Source organism: Cheilinus undulatus, linkage group 12, assembly GCF_018320785.1.
Source record: "Cheilinus undulatus linkage group 12, ASM1832078v1, whole genome shotgun sequence".
Lineage (NCBI taxonomy): Eukaryota > Metazoa > Chordata > Actinopteri > Labriformes > Labridae > Cheilinus > Cheilinus undulatus.
The window spans coordinates 43,920,272-43,936,905 of NC_054876.1; the positions used below are offsets into that span (position 1 = coordinate 43,920,272).

A 16,634-nucleotide genomic window follows, 5' to 3' on the forward strand; every position below is an offset into this window, starting at 1 on the left:
TCACGTATGCAAATTTTCAAACCACAAGATAAACGTATGTGGCAGTAATCTTGGAATTAGACTGTAAACTGATAAAATTGGTTCACTGGGAATCTCTCCGAGATCTTCCCGAGGCAAGATTTTGATGGCGCGAACTGATGACGTCAGCGCAATAGGATCTCCTGACTGGTTCATGGTTCGTCTGTGCTGCCGGCAAAGCGGAACAGACCGCCCCCACAAGGCCTTTTAGCCATTTAGTAACGCAGTAATTAAACACTTACCAAACAGATATGTCCTCCTCTATCCTTCGCTGCTGCTGGTTTTCTTCCCTCTCTCTCTCCAAATTATCAGGGTCAGACTCCGGATCTAACACGTATGGACTTATATCAAAATTGGCCACGTTTTACTCAGTCGGACTGGTTCATTCAGAGTTTTCAAGTATTAGCGTAGGAATATAGCCACATTGGAGGGAGTGGGCACAAAACATTGAGTCCTGCCGCCAGCCAGCCTCCGGAAAATCGGCCAATCAGACGAAAGCAGGTCCATGAAGGGGGGGCTGTTAAAGAGACAGCAGCAAAAACAAAGTGTTTCAGACAGAGGTTTTTGAGCTGTAAACCATGTGAAGCTACTACGTGGGTATCAGACAGATGATGTTAAGCTTTGAAAAAAGGCATAATTCCCCCTACTTTAAGGTCTGGGCTTTGACTTGGCCACTCCAGAACAATCCCCTTGAGTGTCTGTCCCCGTACTCTTTGGGCCATTGTCCTTCTGGAAAATAAATCTTCTTTGCAGACTGATTAATTCTGTCCTCCAGGATTTCCCAATATTTTGCCACATTCATTTTACCCTCCACCTTTACAAGTCCTCCAGGCCAACTGCTGAGAAGAATCCCCACAGCATGACGCTGCCACCACCATGCTTCACAGTTGGAATGGTGTGTTTGTGGAGATGTGGAGTGTTTGGTATCTGCCAAACATGACACAAGTGTCTTGTCTGATGGTTAAAAAGCTCCATTTTGGTCTCATCAGACCACAGAACTTCCTTCTACTTGACCACAGAGTCTCCCACATGCCTTTTGGAGAACTTTAGTGAGGAACCTGGGTAACAGTTGATTTATGCAGAGTCTCTCCAATCTCAGCTGCTGAAACTTGTAACTTAGCATTAGCTTTGCCTTCATTTTTATCGTTTTACTGCAGTATTTTATTTTCATGTGGCACTCATTGCAAACCCCATGTGTCATGTCTGTGTTGTTTGTGCCATGCTTGCGTTCCTAATGTCCTTCCCCTGGTGCTGCCATATTGGTTGTACTTACTGTCTCCTGCTGTATTACCATCACCTCTGCTGACCTCACTGGACAAAGGGTGCAACGGCATTATCAAGTGGACAGAAAAGCACATGTTGCTATTTATCCAGTATCATAGACTTCAGTTTATATTAGCACTTAATTTGAAAAAAAACAACATTTGGTGGAAGATACAATACAACATATGGCTGTGCAAAATATCACGATACTATGCTGAATCAATTTTTTCCCTACCCCTACTCTCTCCTTAGTCTTCCTGCACGGTCACCCATCTTGATTTAACTGAACTTCGGTTGGTGGTCAGAGCCTTGGAAATTTTTTCTGCATCCATCCCCTGACTTATACTTTTCAATAACCTTTTCTCTGAGTTGACTGTTCTTTCGTCTCCATGGTGTAATGGTAGCCATGACTACTGATTAACCTGTGACTGGACCTTCCAGACAGAGGTGTCTTAATACGGCAATCACTTGAGACACATGAACTGCACTGAGGTGATTCCCATTTCACTAACTGTGAGACTAATAGCACAAGTTGGCTAGACATCAGTTAAAGTAGGTCAGTCACTTTGAAGGGGGTGAATATTTATGCAGTCACTTTTTTACATAGAGGCATTTTTTATACTATTTTTTATTTTTTTTTGTTTAAAAAGAGCCTTACTGTTTTGACCATTTATAAAATCAATGAAAGGGTAAAACATCCAAGGGGATGAATACTTTTATTTGCACTGTACAGTAAATAAAAGAATATGAATTAACATTTTAAACCCACATAGAACCTTTAAATGTGCTCTAAGTGGTGCTGATGTCATTATAGTCTGATATTGTAAAACTCTATTTTCATTATGTACAGCAAATGTCCCAACAAGATTGTATGATCCTGCCCTTTCCATTTACATTAGCAGAGGATGAGTTTCCTGAGGCATTACATACATCACACATGGCCATAATAGTGCTATAATAACAGCCTCAAAGGACTTAGTCCTCTCCTTGGCCCATCCAAAGTCCCTCACAGAAGCTTTTCTGCAGCACTGAGGAGCAGACCCCCTGGGAAAACAAAACCCTGAAAACTGGCCTCATTAATTCTAAATTAGGCTATATGCTATAAATAGGTTGTTCCCAGAGCTAACTTATATCACACAAAAAGTCTATCCCTTTTTTCCTGGTGCAGCTCTATTTGGTGACAATAAATAACTCCATCTTTCCTCAGGAGATGGCCTTCATCATCTCAATCACTCCCTGCACTGACCGCTTAAAGAAGCATCCCTTAGCCACTGACCTTTGTCCATTAAGCCACTGACTTTCATACAGCCCTAGCCAGGAGCATCTAGTTATTGACCTTCATCCACTTCTAGCCACATATCTCCATTTATTGAATTACTAGGATTACTGATTCAGCTACACCCGTTTAACCTCTGTCTGTACCTCCCTACTGACCCTTTTCAATTTCTACTCAAAGACTCGCATTGATTCCCAACCTCTTACTTGCGTCTTTTCAAGCCAATTACCTCATCTTATCAATAGTGACTTGGCACAACTGATCCGCACCAATTCCTCCTTTCTTTCTTAGTCACTGACATTGACCAGATACAAACCCATGACCTCCATCCAATCCTACAGACCTTCAGTAAATATTGTATTCCCAAGCACTGACATTTTTACATTTCCACCAGTCTCACCTTTGACCTCTATTATCTCTCGCCCACAGCCTGCTTACTTACTGCCATGAACACTTGTCGATTCTTAGCGACCAAGCAGGACTGACCTCCATCAGTTCTTTAGACCACTTTCAGTCACACTAATAGAGCGCAACAGGGCCCCCTGACTTTTTCAACTGCTCTGGTTCCAGAAGTAAAATTCGCCATTCAAACTGCACTAAATGCATGAACCAAGTCAACCAGCTACCTACTTTTCCAAGACTGTAGAACATTTGATTAGGTGCAAAAATACTATTCAAAAACTGAGAAAAAAGGCAAAGGTACAAGACTACACATAATTCTCTAAAGGATGGAGGAACTGTGTATCCTGTAATCCATTCTGATTCTTTTTATTCAGAGTTAGAGGGATATTTTGATACTTTTAAAGTTGGGTTGTATACGTAGATACGTACTTCAATGATTTCAGTGAGCATACAGTACAAATTTTTGAAGCGTTTTATCTTTCACCCAGAAGGCCTCAATTTTTTGGCACTATTCTACAATGCAAGCTTTGGCTATGTGTTCCTCCGCCTCAGCATATCTGAACAGCTTTTTGGGTCTACAAGCTTTGTCAGAGGAAACAACTTCATATTAAGCTGAAACAACACTAAAATGAGCTATTTCAACTTGAGTTATGATGACATGTCTTTTACTGTCAATATGAGGGGTTACTTGTCTGCACCGGAGTGCACAGAGGAACATCTAACCCGCAATTTCCACATAGGACGACTGCATCGTGCACCGAAGCACCGCGGGTTTGGTCTGACCGAAGGCCAGTGACCTCGCCCAGTAGAAGCAAGTCTAGAGTGCTGGGCCGCGGCATGCAGCCCTGATCAGCAGGAAGAGATCACGGGAGAACTGCGAGTTCACGCAGGAATAGTATGTCAACTGCGGACTATTTTACCTTCAGGGTTAATTTATCATCCTTAAAAGGTTAATGGTTGCTAAAGTATCTGTGGTTTTTTTGCAAAATTCTTTGGCTAAATATCCCCAAAAGTTAACTTTTCCTCATGAATGGCGCCGTTGTAACTCAGTGACCCACTGACCTCTTGGTGACCCTTTGCTCTCGCTGCAGGATGAGACGTAATGTTGATGAAGTGATGAGTTGAGATAGGGAGTCCATGCATTGTGTTGTATTTTGAAAGAACCGGATATTCTACGCTCGTCACTTCCTCTTCAGTGCGGCGGACACTGAAAATAGACCTGCAGTGAATCTCAAATGAATCGGAGTGAAGTGTCAGTCTAGGCATGCACCGCTGCCGGTCTGGAGCGCTGGCTGTGGAAATGAACTGATAGACTAGAGAGGGAGCTATTTGCTCCACAGTATGATTTGCCAGCGGTTCGCGGCACGTTCACCGTATGTGGAAATACGAGGGACTGGTTAGCGGGAGAGATCTGACTTACCTACTGGTACAGTTGCTGAAAGTGTGACTTGAATAACTAGTTTTATTTTAGTTTGTTGTCATCTCTGATGAAGCCTGTAGACCCACACAGCTGATCAGATACGCTGTGGTCCTCATTTGTACCAGAACTGGACATTTGGTTCAGCTAGACTCACCTTATGATAGATACTTGAATTCCTTCCAGTGTGGAGTTCAAGTATCTCCAGGTCTTGTTCATGGTGAGGGTAGATGGACCGCAAGATTGGCAGGCGGACTGGTGTGGCATCACCAGTGTTGTAGGCTTTGTATCGGACTGTTGTGGAGAAGAGGGAGCTGAGTAGGAGGGCAAAGCTTTCAATTTACTGGTTGATCTTTGTTGCACGCCTCACTGATGGTCATGAGCTTTGGATAATGACTGAATGAGACTGCGAAAACAATCAATCAAAGTGAGATTTCTCAGGAGGGTGTCTGGGCTCAGCTTAGAGATTGGGTGGAGAGTAAGGACTTCCAGAGGGATCTCGAAGTAGAGCCGCTGCTCCTTCGATTTGAAAGGAGCCAATTCAGGTGGTTTGAGTGTCTGATCTGGATAGCTGGTCGCATCTGATCAGGATGCCCCCTGGGAGACTTCCTGTGGAGGTTTTCCAGGTATGCCCAACCGGGAGGAGACCATGGGGCAGAGCCAGAACTCGCAGGAGGATTACATATCCATTCTGTCCTGGGAGTGCCTCAGAATCCCTCAGGAGGGACTAGAAAACATTCTGGGTGGACTACTTCGCCTGATGGATGGATGGACGGACGGACGGCTGGATGGATGGTTCGTTTCACTGATGGACAGATCGATAGATCAATTGACCAATGACTGGATGGATGGACTGATGGATGGATCGATTGACCGATCAGTCGGCCGATCAATCCCTGGCTGCTGGTCATTCTTATCATTTGACCTTGATCTACTACCAGCGACTGACTAACCTTTATTCCTCTACCATTTCATGCAACTACCATGTTTAGACTTCCAGTCACTGACCATTGACTAATCCCTGTCAGTTGACCTTCAGCTATAACAAATGTTGACCCCAATCGACTCCTGACCACTGTTTCCTGCATTCCTCGACCAGTTTCTTCCCACTGCTCTCCATCCCTATTTACTGATCACCATCCATCCCTACAAGCTACCCCAACTAACCCCAACTAAAAATTGGCCTCCACCAATCTCCCAGCCACTAACTTCCCTCCAATTCCAGCGTTTTCTTGAAAAATGCCTTCTTAGATTCTTTGGGCTATCATTTATTGATCTTCTAAAACCCATGGCCAATAAAAATCCCTATCAACTGACCTCCATCTATCCCTATTCACTGGTTTCACTCTGTTAATTTATTGCTACTGACCTGTTTTGATTCTAGCTTTAATATATTTGTACTCACTGACCACCGCCCATCCCTGGCTGCTGGTTATTCTTATTTATCGACCTTCATCTATTACCAGCCACAGACTTCCCTTTAGTCTTCCACCATTTTCTTGCCATTGCCCCATATTGACTTCTAGTCACTGACCTTCATCCATCCCTAAGCACTTACCACAACTGGAAATTGGCCTCCAATTATTCCAAGCTACTGACTATTAATTGCTAGCCACTACCTTCTCTTCATTATCCCAGTAACTCCTGTAAACTGAGCTGTATTGATTAGAAGCCAATGACCTTGATGGATTATTTTTTCTACCATACATGGCTACTGAAAATCCCTGTCAGTTGACCTTCAGCTATAATAAAAGACTAGCCATAATCAATTCCTGGCCACTGTTTCCTTCATTCCCTCACCAGGTTCTTGCCACTGCTCTGCATCTCTATTAACTGATCTTCATCCATCCCCAACCACTGACCCAAAGTGGACACTGGAAACTGGACTGCACCAGTTTAAAAGCCACTGACATCCCGCTATTATTTCAGCCATTCCTTGAAAAAGGCCCATCTTTGATTCTTCGGGTTATTATTCACTGGTCTTTTCTAAAATATCCAAACCCACTGTCCTTCATCTGTCAACACAACCTTATTCCAAAAAAGTTCGGACACTGTCTAAAATGTCAGAAGGAATCTCATAAACCCACATTTTTACCTCCACCAAGGAGGTTATGTGATACGGTGGGTTTGTTAGTTAGTTAGTTTGTTTGTTAGCAATATAATTCAAAAAGTTGTGGATGGATTTTGATGACATTTTCAGGAATTGTCAGAAATGGCATAAGGAAGAACTGATTATATTTTGGGAGTGATTCGGATCACCGTCTGGATCCAGGAATTCTGTACTATTGGGAGATAGGGCTAATGGGAGGTCTGTGCTGTTACCACTTTACACCAGGAGATGGCGGACATGAGTAACTTAAATCCTAGCAGCATTTTGGGTGTGTTTCTATTCAAAGTTTTGGAGTATATAGAGTTTGAAAGACGCATGCCCGGTCAAGGAGACGAGTCAGAGCGTAACAGAGAGAAAGACAGCAATTTGTAGCGAGAATACTCACAATGCTAGGAGGAATAAAGGAATATTCACCCTCTGCCATGACTTCCAGTCGTCCGGTGAGACCATGGGTGAGACTGTCAGTGCATCTGTTGGCACCAGCAGGCAATACTTCCATCACGACAGTCCACTCGTAGTGAAGCCAATGCTTTGCCTCACCATGTTTAAAGGATTCTTCACTATTGGGAGATAGGGCTAATGGTAGTGGTCTGTGCTCTCCGAGTGCTTTTCTAGTTCAAAATAGAACATAAACATCATACCAGATGTTGAAAATGAGATGTTTTTACCATTTCATGAAAAATATTTGCTCATTTTGAATTTGACTGCAGCAACACATCTCAAAAAGGTAGGGAAAAGGCCAAGTTTACCATTGCGTAACATCTCCTCTTCTTTTAACAACAGCCTGTAAACATCTGGGAAGTGCAGAGACCAGTTGCATGAGTTCTTGGAGAGGATTGTTGTCCCATTCTTGGCTGTTGTAGGATTCTAGCTGCTCAAAAGTCCTGGGTCTTCTCTGCTTTTTCATGTTATGATGTGGCTAATGTTTTCTACTTGTGAAAGGTCAGGTAGGCAGGCCAGTTCAGCACCTGGACTCTTCTACTGTGAAGCCATACTGTTGTGATGGAACAGTATGGGGTTTAGCATTGTCTTACTTAAATAGTCAAGGTCTTCCCTGAAAGAGATGTTGTGTTGATGGGAGTACATGTAGCTCTAAAACCTATATATTTCCCAGCATTCATAGTGCCTTTCCAGATAAGCTGACCTCACCATAGGCACTGATGTGACTCCATCAGAGAGGCAGGATTTTGATCTGTGCACTGATAACAAGCTGGATGATCTGTCTCCTTTTCAGTCTGCAGGATACGGCATCCATAATTTAACGATGTTACGATGTCATTTTGTCCAAAATGTAAATCTGGGACGGTTGTTTCTGGCATTAAGGGGCCATACTGAACACTTATTAACCACTACTAACCCCCAAATTACCTGTGACCAAGTCAGCAAAAGACACTGAGCTAAGCAGCAGCTTACAGTTTTAAAAAAGAATTTCAAATTTTGATTAACCTGACCACAGAACAGTTTTCCGTTTTGCCTCAGTCCATTTTGAATGAGCTCTGACCCGGGGACGACAGCGGCTTTTCTAGCTTCTTCCTTGCATTATACAACTTTAATCTGCATTTGTGGATGGCACAGCCAACTGTGTTGGTGATATCTGGAAGTGTTCCTGAGCCCATGCAGTGATTTCCAGTACAGAATCATGCCTGTTTTTAATGCAGTGATTCCTGAGAGCCCAAAGATTATGAGCATCCAATAATGACCCTCAGCCTCATCCCTTGTGCACAGAGATATCTCCAGATTCTCAGAAGCATTTGATGATTATGTACTGTAGATGGCGGGATATACAAAGTTTTTGTAATTTTATATTGAGGAACATTTTTCTGATATTGTTGCACAATTTTTAGATGTTTTTACAGATGGATGAACCTTTGCCCATCTTTACGCCTGAGAGACTCTGCCTCTCTAGAATGTACCTTTTATACCATCATGTTGTTGACCTGTTTGACATAAACCCAGTTAGTTGCAAAATGCTCCTCCAGCTGTTTTTCCATTAGTACCACTTACTTTTCCAGGCTTTTGTTGCCCTGTCCCTACTTTTTTGAGATGTGTTGCTGCCATCAAATTCAAATTGAGCTAATATTTTTCATGAAATGGTAAAATGCCTCAGTGTTCTTGCTCTACTGTGAATAAAATATGGGTTTATGAGTGCAAATGGCCACCGGGGCTGTTGAAGTCGAGCTATGAGCTATTCATGTTCTAGTTTAAGATATGTGCTCCGGAAGAAGTATAAAATAAGCAGGTGCGCCCTCCGACACCAGGTTTGCCTCAGCGTAATCGGGCTTGCCTCACGTCTTGAGAACAGAGCAGCCTGGTATGTAGAATTATCTATATTATGAATGAAATTATAATTGTTTGATAGGCAATGCCATTAAGTAAATGCTTGTTTGTTACAGTGCAGTATGTTAAGTTGGGTTGAGGCGGTTTCGGGTTTGGGATGGTACCTGTCGCCGGTCAAAGTTTGCACCCTTGGTCAGCGAATGAGGTATGCCAATCTAAGTTCAACTGTGTTTTTTGTGTGAAGGGATGCTGCAATATTTTACAATATTATTGTCAGTTTGAGTGACTGGGTCTATATTGTGAAATGATGTTTTTAAGGAAGTGTGCGTGTTTTTTTTTCTTTTCAGTATCGTATTTTTTTATGTCTATTGTATGAAATAAAATGCGCAACAGGCTAAATTGTGCCTAATGTGCTTTTATACTTTCACGGTGCTCGATGGAGAAATAAAGACTTTTGTACCAGCCAAACTCTACACTTGATCATCGATGCCAAGGGCTACTACAATGAGATTTGCAAATCACTGCATTCTGCTTTTATTGACATTGTAGACAGCGCCCCAACTTTTTTGGAATTTGGGTTGTAAATGTTGACCTTCATAAGTCTCTCTTGCCTTCATATATCTACCCATTCCTTGCCACTGCTCTGCATTTGTACATACTCCCTGTCCTTCATCCACCCATGAACTAAACCAGAAGTTGACCTCCATTAATTCCTAACTTCTGACATTCATCACACTGGCAGACATTAATGTCTATCCACCGACTTCCCTCCATTATTCCAGCCATTCCTTGAAGCTGTACTGCATTAATACCAGGGTACTGACCTCTACAGATTCATATTCACTGGCCTCTTCCATGTGTGGCCATTGCTTTCCCATAGCAATTGCCCTCCATTGGTTCCTAACTGCTTGCCTTCACCAGTTTCCAAGCACTGACCTCCTTCCTTCCTCCTTCTTATGTCTACCTTTTCCTATCATTGACCTCCATCTGTTCATCCATCTTTAACTGCCAATATTCACCATTTAGCTCCATCCATCCTCAGTAAATCACGTCTACTCTTTGCAGCTGACAGCCAGCTAACTACGTTGCTACATCACTCATATTTTCTTACCTTTATTTGGAGATGTTTCAGTCCTCTCTTCCATTTATATTCCACCTTTAGAAATACATAATTGTCTGAAAGCTAGGTCAAAGCTGCATGTATTACAACAGGACGGCTGGAATACAAAAAAAAACTGATTGTAATTTCGTTTCTTTATGACTAATACATCCCGCACCTGGTCTCGGTTGATGAAATATCATCATTCCCAAGAGAGGGGGCTTGTCTTTTTGCTGCAAAGTGCCGTCCCATTAAATCTCTTTATTTGTTACTTAAGATGCCGGAGACGTACCCAGTGTTTCAGATCCTAATCTGTAAATGGTGGGGGAAAGAAACGTATGTTTGAACGTAAACCGCATTAGTCATCTTTCGTTGACTTACTTCCAATTTCCCAACCAAGATAAATGGTTTCACTCCGTTGCACTTATTCCAATGAGATAAGATAGACGGGCAGTCTGTCAGTGCATCTTCCAAGGCTGGAGCCTCGCCAAAGACTGCTTCATATTCTCGGGCTTTTCTTGCTTGGGACAATTAGGAACATGGTGTGCTGGTACCTGGCCAACAGTGACTGATGCTGATTCACTTCCACTGACCTCCAATAAGACAGGCTGCGGTGCCATTACAGGGAGATGTTGAGATTACGAATGGTTCTTCTATGGGTAACCTGCATGTCAATAAATCACAGAGAGATTGATAGGGTCTGCTTTGGATACGCAGTGGATCTAATTGTGTATCCAGCATGCCTGGCTCCACGATAAATGTACTTTCTATGGTATTATTGTGTTAGCAGTGACAAGGTTCTTTGGTATAAAGGTCCTTCACAGAGACCTTGGACATATTATATAACTCTCCCAGTGGAAGGTCATTTTTCTTGGCTGCGTGATGTGGTGAAAACCGTTCAAATGCTAAGAAAAGTTCATGCAATTGCTCATTTTTCTGCAGAGGCAATGCTCAGATTTGCTCTAAAAGTGTCTGACACATTCAAAGATTAAACATAATGTAAGTATTTATTTATAAACTTTGAATATTACATATTTTCCTTTGATAAGGCAGGTTATATGAACTCCAGAAAGATGACATTACTGTAAAACATTCCAGCTCTGGTATAATGGCATACATTTACAGTGATTTCATATAATAAATGACACATAATTTCTTTTAGGCCCACTATGATACAATATGAAGGATCAAAAATAAGACTGGCTTGAACTATCACCCTCTGCTAGAAGGATTCTCAAGTTATTACATGTCAGAAGATACATTATAAATACTGAAAAATGAAAATACTCTATTAGCGCTAAGATTCACTATCTGTCACAGTAAAGAAACAAATCTCATGTGCATAACTACAGCAAAAAGTCTTGCATCCTGTCAGGCTAACTAGAGCTACCTACAGATGTCTAACAGACATTGGAGGACTGTACCTTATGCAAATATGCTAAGTCACTTAATTCAAGGAAAGAAATACTACGCATACAAATAAGCCATTTCTACAGCCTATATGCAGCATTGCACTGCCTAACAGCACCACAACATCCAGTATAGTCTAACTACATAGTGGTAGTGTGTCATAGGACATGCCAAGGAAGATCAGCGAGCCATTAAGGACTGTGTTGTGTCACCAACTCTTAATAATTTAACACAACCATGTGTCACATCCCAGGGAGGATTTAAAGTTTAAACATCTTTGAGGTTTAAACAATGCTGGGGAAGAGAGGAAGAGGTCCAAAAGTCAAAGCAGGCAAGTACTTTATACAGTTTTTAAGGAATTACCGGTTGCTAAATACTAGTGGATTAGAAACTAAGGCCACATAGCTAACCTATGTGCCTCTAGAGAAGCCTACTAGTGTTTCCTCTAGGCCTATTCTGCTAAATACTCTGATTTTTTCCTACGGTTTCTAAGTCATCTACAAGCAGCAGACATGGGTGTGGGAGTTCTTTGTGCCTTATTGCTTATCCTGTTTATTCCACAGTCTCATTCCCTGAAGTTGCACCAAGTTTAACAGTCAAGAGGAGCTGTCTCGTGCGTCGCCTCTTTCTCCTCCACCGCCTCCTTGTCGTTGACGTCCCCGCTCTCCGCGCCCTGGCACGAGAGCTTCTCCTCGCATCTCACAGGTCGGACGATGACGCACGGCCTCGCGGGCTCGACGGCGCGCGCGGGGCTGCGACTGTCGCGCTCGTATTCCTCCTGCGCGCGCTGGATCTTCCTATTCCGGAGCTTCCTCTTGTGGAAGTGGAACGTTGCCAGGGAAACGAGGATGATCCCCACGAGCACGGCCACCAGCACGAGGAGCGCGAGGGTGGAGGAGAACGGAGGGAAGAGGCTGAGCTGCTCCGCGCAGGTGCCGTTGTTGGCAGCCCCGTGACAGCGGTGCAGCGGCACCGACAGCCCCGAGGCCTCGGAGGTTCTGGCCGTCATTTGGTCCACCTATCCCGGCCACGCTTGTCACTCTGACCCCCAGTACCCTTCGTGCTCTCCGGGCTCAGCGTGGAGACACTGGCCCGCGCATGTGGTTACCTGTACCGAGACAAGACACACGAGAGCCGCACATTCAGAGAACAGTGCTTATCAGGAGATCAGAAACACGCCCACCAACACCAACTCACTAGTCCGACCCAGGCTATATTTAAAATATGAACCATGAACACTGGTAGAGAGGATCGTGTCACGTTTAAGATCAAATCTGCCAGCCCTTTAGGGGGAACAGGAAGACCAATATGAAAATTAGAAGCTGCTTTGCATGTAAGATGGGCTGCAAGACGGGACAATACATCATTTATTGTAATGTGCAGGCCTCCAGGAGCAGAAAGCATCCTTTCCCGCACTTCACGCAGCATTGTTTCGGACAGTCTAACCAGAGGGTGATCTCTGCATTAGCCTCGTTATAATCCAAGTCTTTTCATGTGAATATGAAAGAAACGTCTTACCTGCAGACTGGTCAGTGCGGGGAACAGTCCGTGAGCGCAGACTCGATATTTGTAAATGGGAAAACTGGATCACGGTGACGCATTTCATGCAATGTGATGCTGCTGCTGAGCTCCGATCACTCAGGATGCTTTCAATGCCGCAATCCTCTCAGTGTGCATCCAGAAAAAAAGAAAACACTTTCCCATTTAAATACAGCACGGGACGTGAAAAAACAGCCCAGCCGTGCTCGTCAATGTGAGCTTTTTCGAAATGAGATCGGAATAGAGATGTGGTCTGGTTTTCCTAGAAACGCGTCCCTCCTCCGGTCCTCCTCTGCCCCACTCAGCATCTGAATGAAGAGCTGCAGCTGCATTAAAGGTCCCGTATACGAGTCAGCTGGCCGGGCTTTTTTTTTTTTTCTACTAATGAAGACTGGGAATCACCAACACCAGCATGCCTGTGCTTCCTCCTAAATAATCTGTTCGTTAATCTCTATTTGATCATCTTCAAACCAGATTATAAAGAAGAAAAAGTAGTTTAGTTGAGGGACCCTGATCAGTAACCGCTGGCTTTCTGAGTGGGTGTGGTCAGTCAGATGCTGCAAACCTTCATGATTTAAGGCGTTTAAGGCTCTTAATGAGAGGTGAGGAGATGATGGCCAACAGTCCTGCCCTCACTGGGCTTAAAGGGGGTCAGACATGGTTCATTATGGCAGAAAAGTTGACAGAAAGCTCACAGCTTTAATCCTAACACCAACAGTTTCAGAAAGATCTGGAGCATGTAGATTTACACACAAAGTTTTATTCAGATTTATGTCACCATCAAGATCAAGAATCCTATTTATAAGAGTGTCCAATAAGACTTAAAGCTACTCTCAGGCATTATGGCAACTTATAAAATAGGCTGAAAATATTATTGATGTCTCTTAATGACTTTTAGAAACCACATACATGATTTATTACTATATTTATTGTTTTTATATAGTGATTTTAAAAGCTGAAAACTACTACCCAGGGGGGTAGGTGTCAGCTTTTACTTGCAAACTGCCCTAAAAAAGCATTTACCATATAAGATTATTCATAAGTGAAATACAGTAATGACAACCTGACAGGCCAAGATGGATGTGTTTCACAAAGCTTCAATAGGAAACATTTGGGAAAAGGCAGAGGCTTTGAAAAAAAAAGCTCAGAGTGTGATTGGATGAATGTTCTGTCAGTCACATCTTTACGGGCCAACCAGAGCAACAAAACACGTGACGTAGCCGCTATCTAGCTGTGCGTGAGCGGCTGCCGAGGAATAAAGCGAAACATGGCGACTGTAGACATGTAAGTACTTTTGTCATTTTTGAAAAGAAAACAATTCACTGCTGTTCTTTGTCCTTCTTTTAACAAAGAAATGTCATCAAGTTCTGATAAAACTGGCGCTTTAGTAGAATCCACGCTAATGTCTTCCGCCGTAATTGCACCAGCCTGTTGCTCTTCCTTGTTTATGTCACGACTCCGCCGCACCTGAAAGGACTGCCCCTCGTCGCTGATTGCTCCTGTCACTTTCTAACCGCACCCAAACGGTTCAGATGGGAACTTTGCAAGATGGATTCGCCAGTGAAAAACAAGGAAACGAGTGTATCTATCTGCTTTGCAAGGTTACAGTAATGATGTTTTTACCTGAGAGTTAAGCTTAAGTACATTTTATCACCTACTTCAGTGGTTCCCAAAGTGGGCTGTGGCACCCCCCAGGGGGGTGTGGGATCATGACAGGGCAAGACAAGGCTATGGCTTTGTCCACACGGAGATGAATTCAGGAGTATAAGCAAAAGTTTTTTTGTGGTATTGGCGTTTCATCCACACGGAAACAGCGTTTTGGGTGGCTGTAAACAATACTCTTTGAAAACAGGTCCCAGAGTGCATAAATCCGTAAACAACTACCGTTTTGTCTCTGTGTGTACGGCTACCCGCATCTTTCTTGAAATGATTACGTCACACATAGCGAAGCTCTCTTAAGCATGGAACAACAATAGCAGATAACAGGGTTGTGTTTGTGCTGCAGAATCTACTGAGCTTGTTATGGCTTTTACAGCATAATCTGATGCTCCTTTACCACCAACACGAAACGCATACACCGTATGTTCTTAAATCCAACGTGCAGAACAACCAGAAGAGCAACTAGAAGAAAGTTTATGTCATTTTTCTGTGATCTTCTTCTCTTTTGGTGCATTTCCGTGGCAGCAACACAGCGCCACATACAGGCTTGGCATATGCACTACAGCATTTTCAGTGGTTCTTCGCTTACATGGATATTTCCTTAAACTATCCCGTCTTTATGGAAAACTTTTTCAAAATGAAACGGCAATATATTGTTTTCGTCTCCGTGTGGACGGCCTAAGCAACACCATTTATCTATAGCACCAAATAAGTTCACAGTCGTCGCTGAAATTACTGCAGGGCTGGGTGTATAAATCTAAAAGATCTTTCTTAAGATTAAAAAATTGATTTGTAAAAAATTGTGAATGACGGAGTGTTAATCAGACATTTACATGTTTTTACATGTTGGGAGGCCCAACAGAAAAGGTTTGGGAACCACTGCCTTAGTTGCATTTAAACCATATTTTTACCCAGCCCCTTTATAAAGACAAATACTGGAATTATGACTACACACATTTTTATGATTTTTCTCATTTCTTATTGCTTTCGATCTGAAGTCAGCTGATGTTTTTCCTTTTTTTTGTAATCTGATCTGAAAGACAATAAAGACAATTTGTGTTGTTCTGCACATGGTTTGTCCAAGGGTGTCCAATCTATGGCTCGGGGGCAAAATGTGGCCTATTGTCCATTTTTGATTGGCCCACAGGAAATTCTAAAAATAGAATGAAATATGGCCCACATTAGAACATGAAGCATGTGCTTGGCTGTACTGTACTTCTTAGTCTAGCACGAGGCTGTGCTACCATGCTGATACTGTAAACAAAGAAGAATTTACACGTTTGTGTTTTGTACAACCAAACTGAGACGAAACTGTATACGCAAACTTGTTGGCAACCAGAATAACAATGTCTCTTTTTTCATAACACCCTGAATGATTACCTTAGCAGGTAGCAGCACCAATGGCACGCCATGGCCGACCATGGCCCCTGGAAATCTGATTGGCCTCACCAAAATACTTAAAACCATTGGCTCTTTGCTTTGTTCCATTAACTAGCCATTTTTGCATGCTCAGTCACTGAGTATATCCTATATTAGATAGGTCTCACCAACTCTAATATATGAAAGTGGCCCCACTGCCCATTATATTTGTGTATGTGTACCTCGGTGGAAAAAGTTTGGACATCCCTGGTCTATATGTCACACCCAAGCCTGAGACTGACAGACATGGTCCTGGAGCAGGGTCAAACCAGGATTCCCATCCCTACTCTACTCAGGCCTGTTCATGCTCAAGGGAAGTCTAAGATAAACTCTCAGACATGTTTTATACTGTAGGAGTTTTAATTTTTTGTCCATCATTATTTTTCTTGAAAAACAAAAACTTTTTCTGTGCAGACCCACTTCATGAAAAATGAAAAGAGATACACTGCCCTGCCCTGGGAACTCACTCCAGTGAAATGAGTGAAGAGCAGTGCAGACTGTAGTCTCTGTTAACAGGCTGATGATCTCCAAAAAGCTTCACAGGCTCTGTGCACAATGATGTCTGCTCCTCATCCTCACTGCTGTGATTATCATAAACAATAAAAAGGCCATGTTTGTAGTTCATGCTTCTATTTTGTGCTCATTAACATTTATCTTAACAGATATTCGTCATTAAAACAACTCAGAATTACAGCTTAAACTCAAATACAACAGCCAGGGTTAGGTCTAAATCATGCTTGGGCCA

General features: G+C 42.8%; 1 protein-coding gene across 1 annotated transcript; it reads right to left on the reverse strand.

Annotated features, from left to right (window-relative positions):
- Positions 1 to 10,907: 10,907 nt before the first annotated feature.
- Positions 10,908 to 13,102, reverse strand: LOC121519101 (uncharacterized protein C11orf87 homolog). Its single transcript, XM_041801893.1, has 2 exons — positions 12,791 to 13,102; positions 10,908 to 12,380 (listed from the first exon to the last, which is right to left on the reverse strand). The coding sequence occupies exon 2, from the start codon at positions 12,279 to 12,281 to the stop codon at positions 11,862 to 11,864; it is 420 nt and encodes a 139-aa protein (XP_041657827.1). The 5' UTR covers positions 12,282 to 12,380; positions 12,791 to 13,102; the 3' UTR covers positions 10,908 to 11,861.
- Positions 13,103 to 16,634: the final 3,532 nt, after the last annotated feature.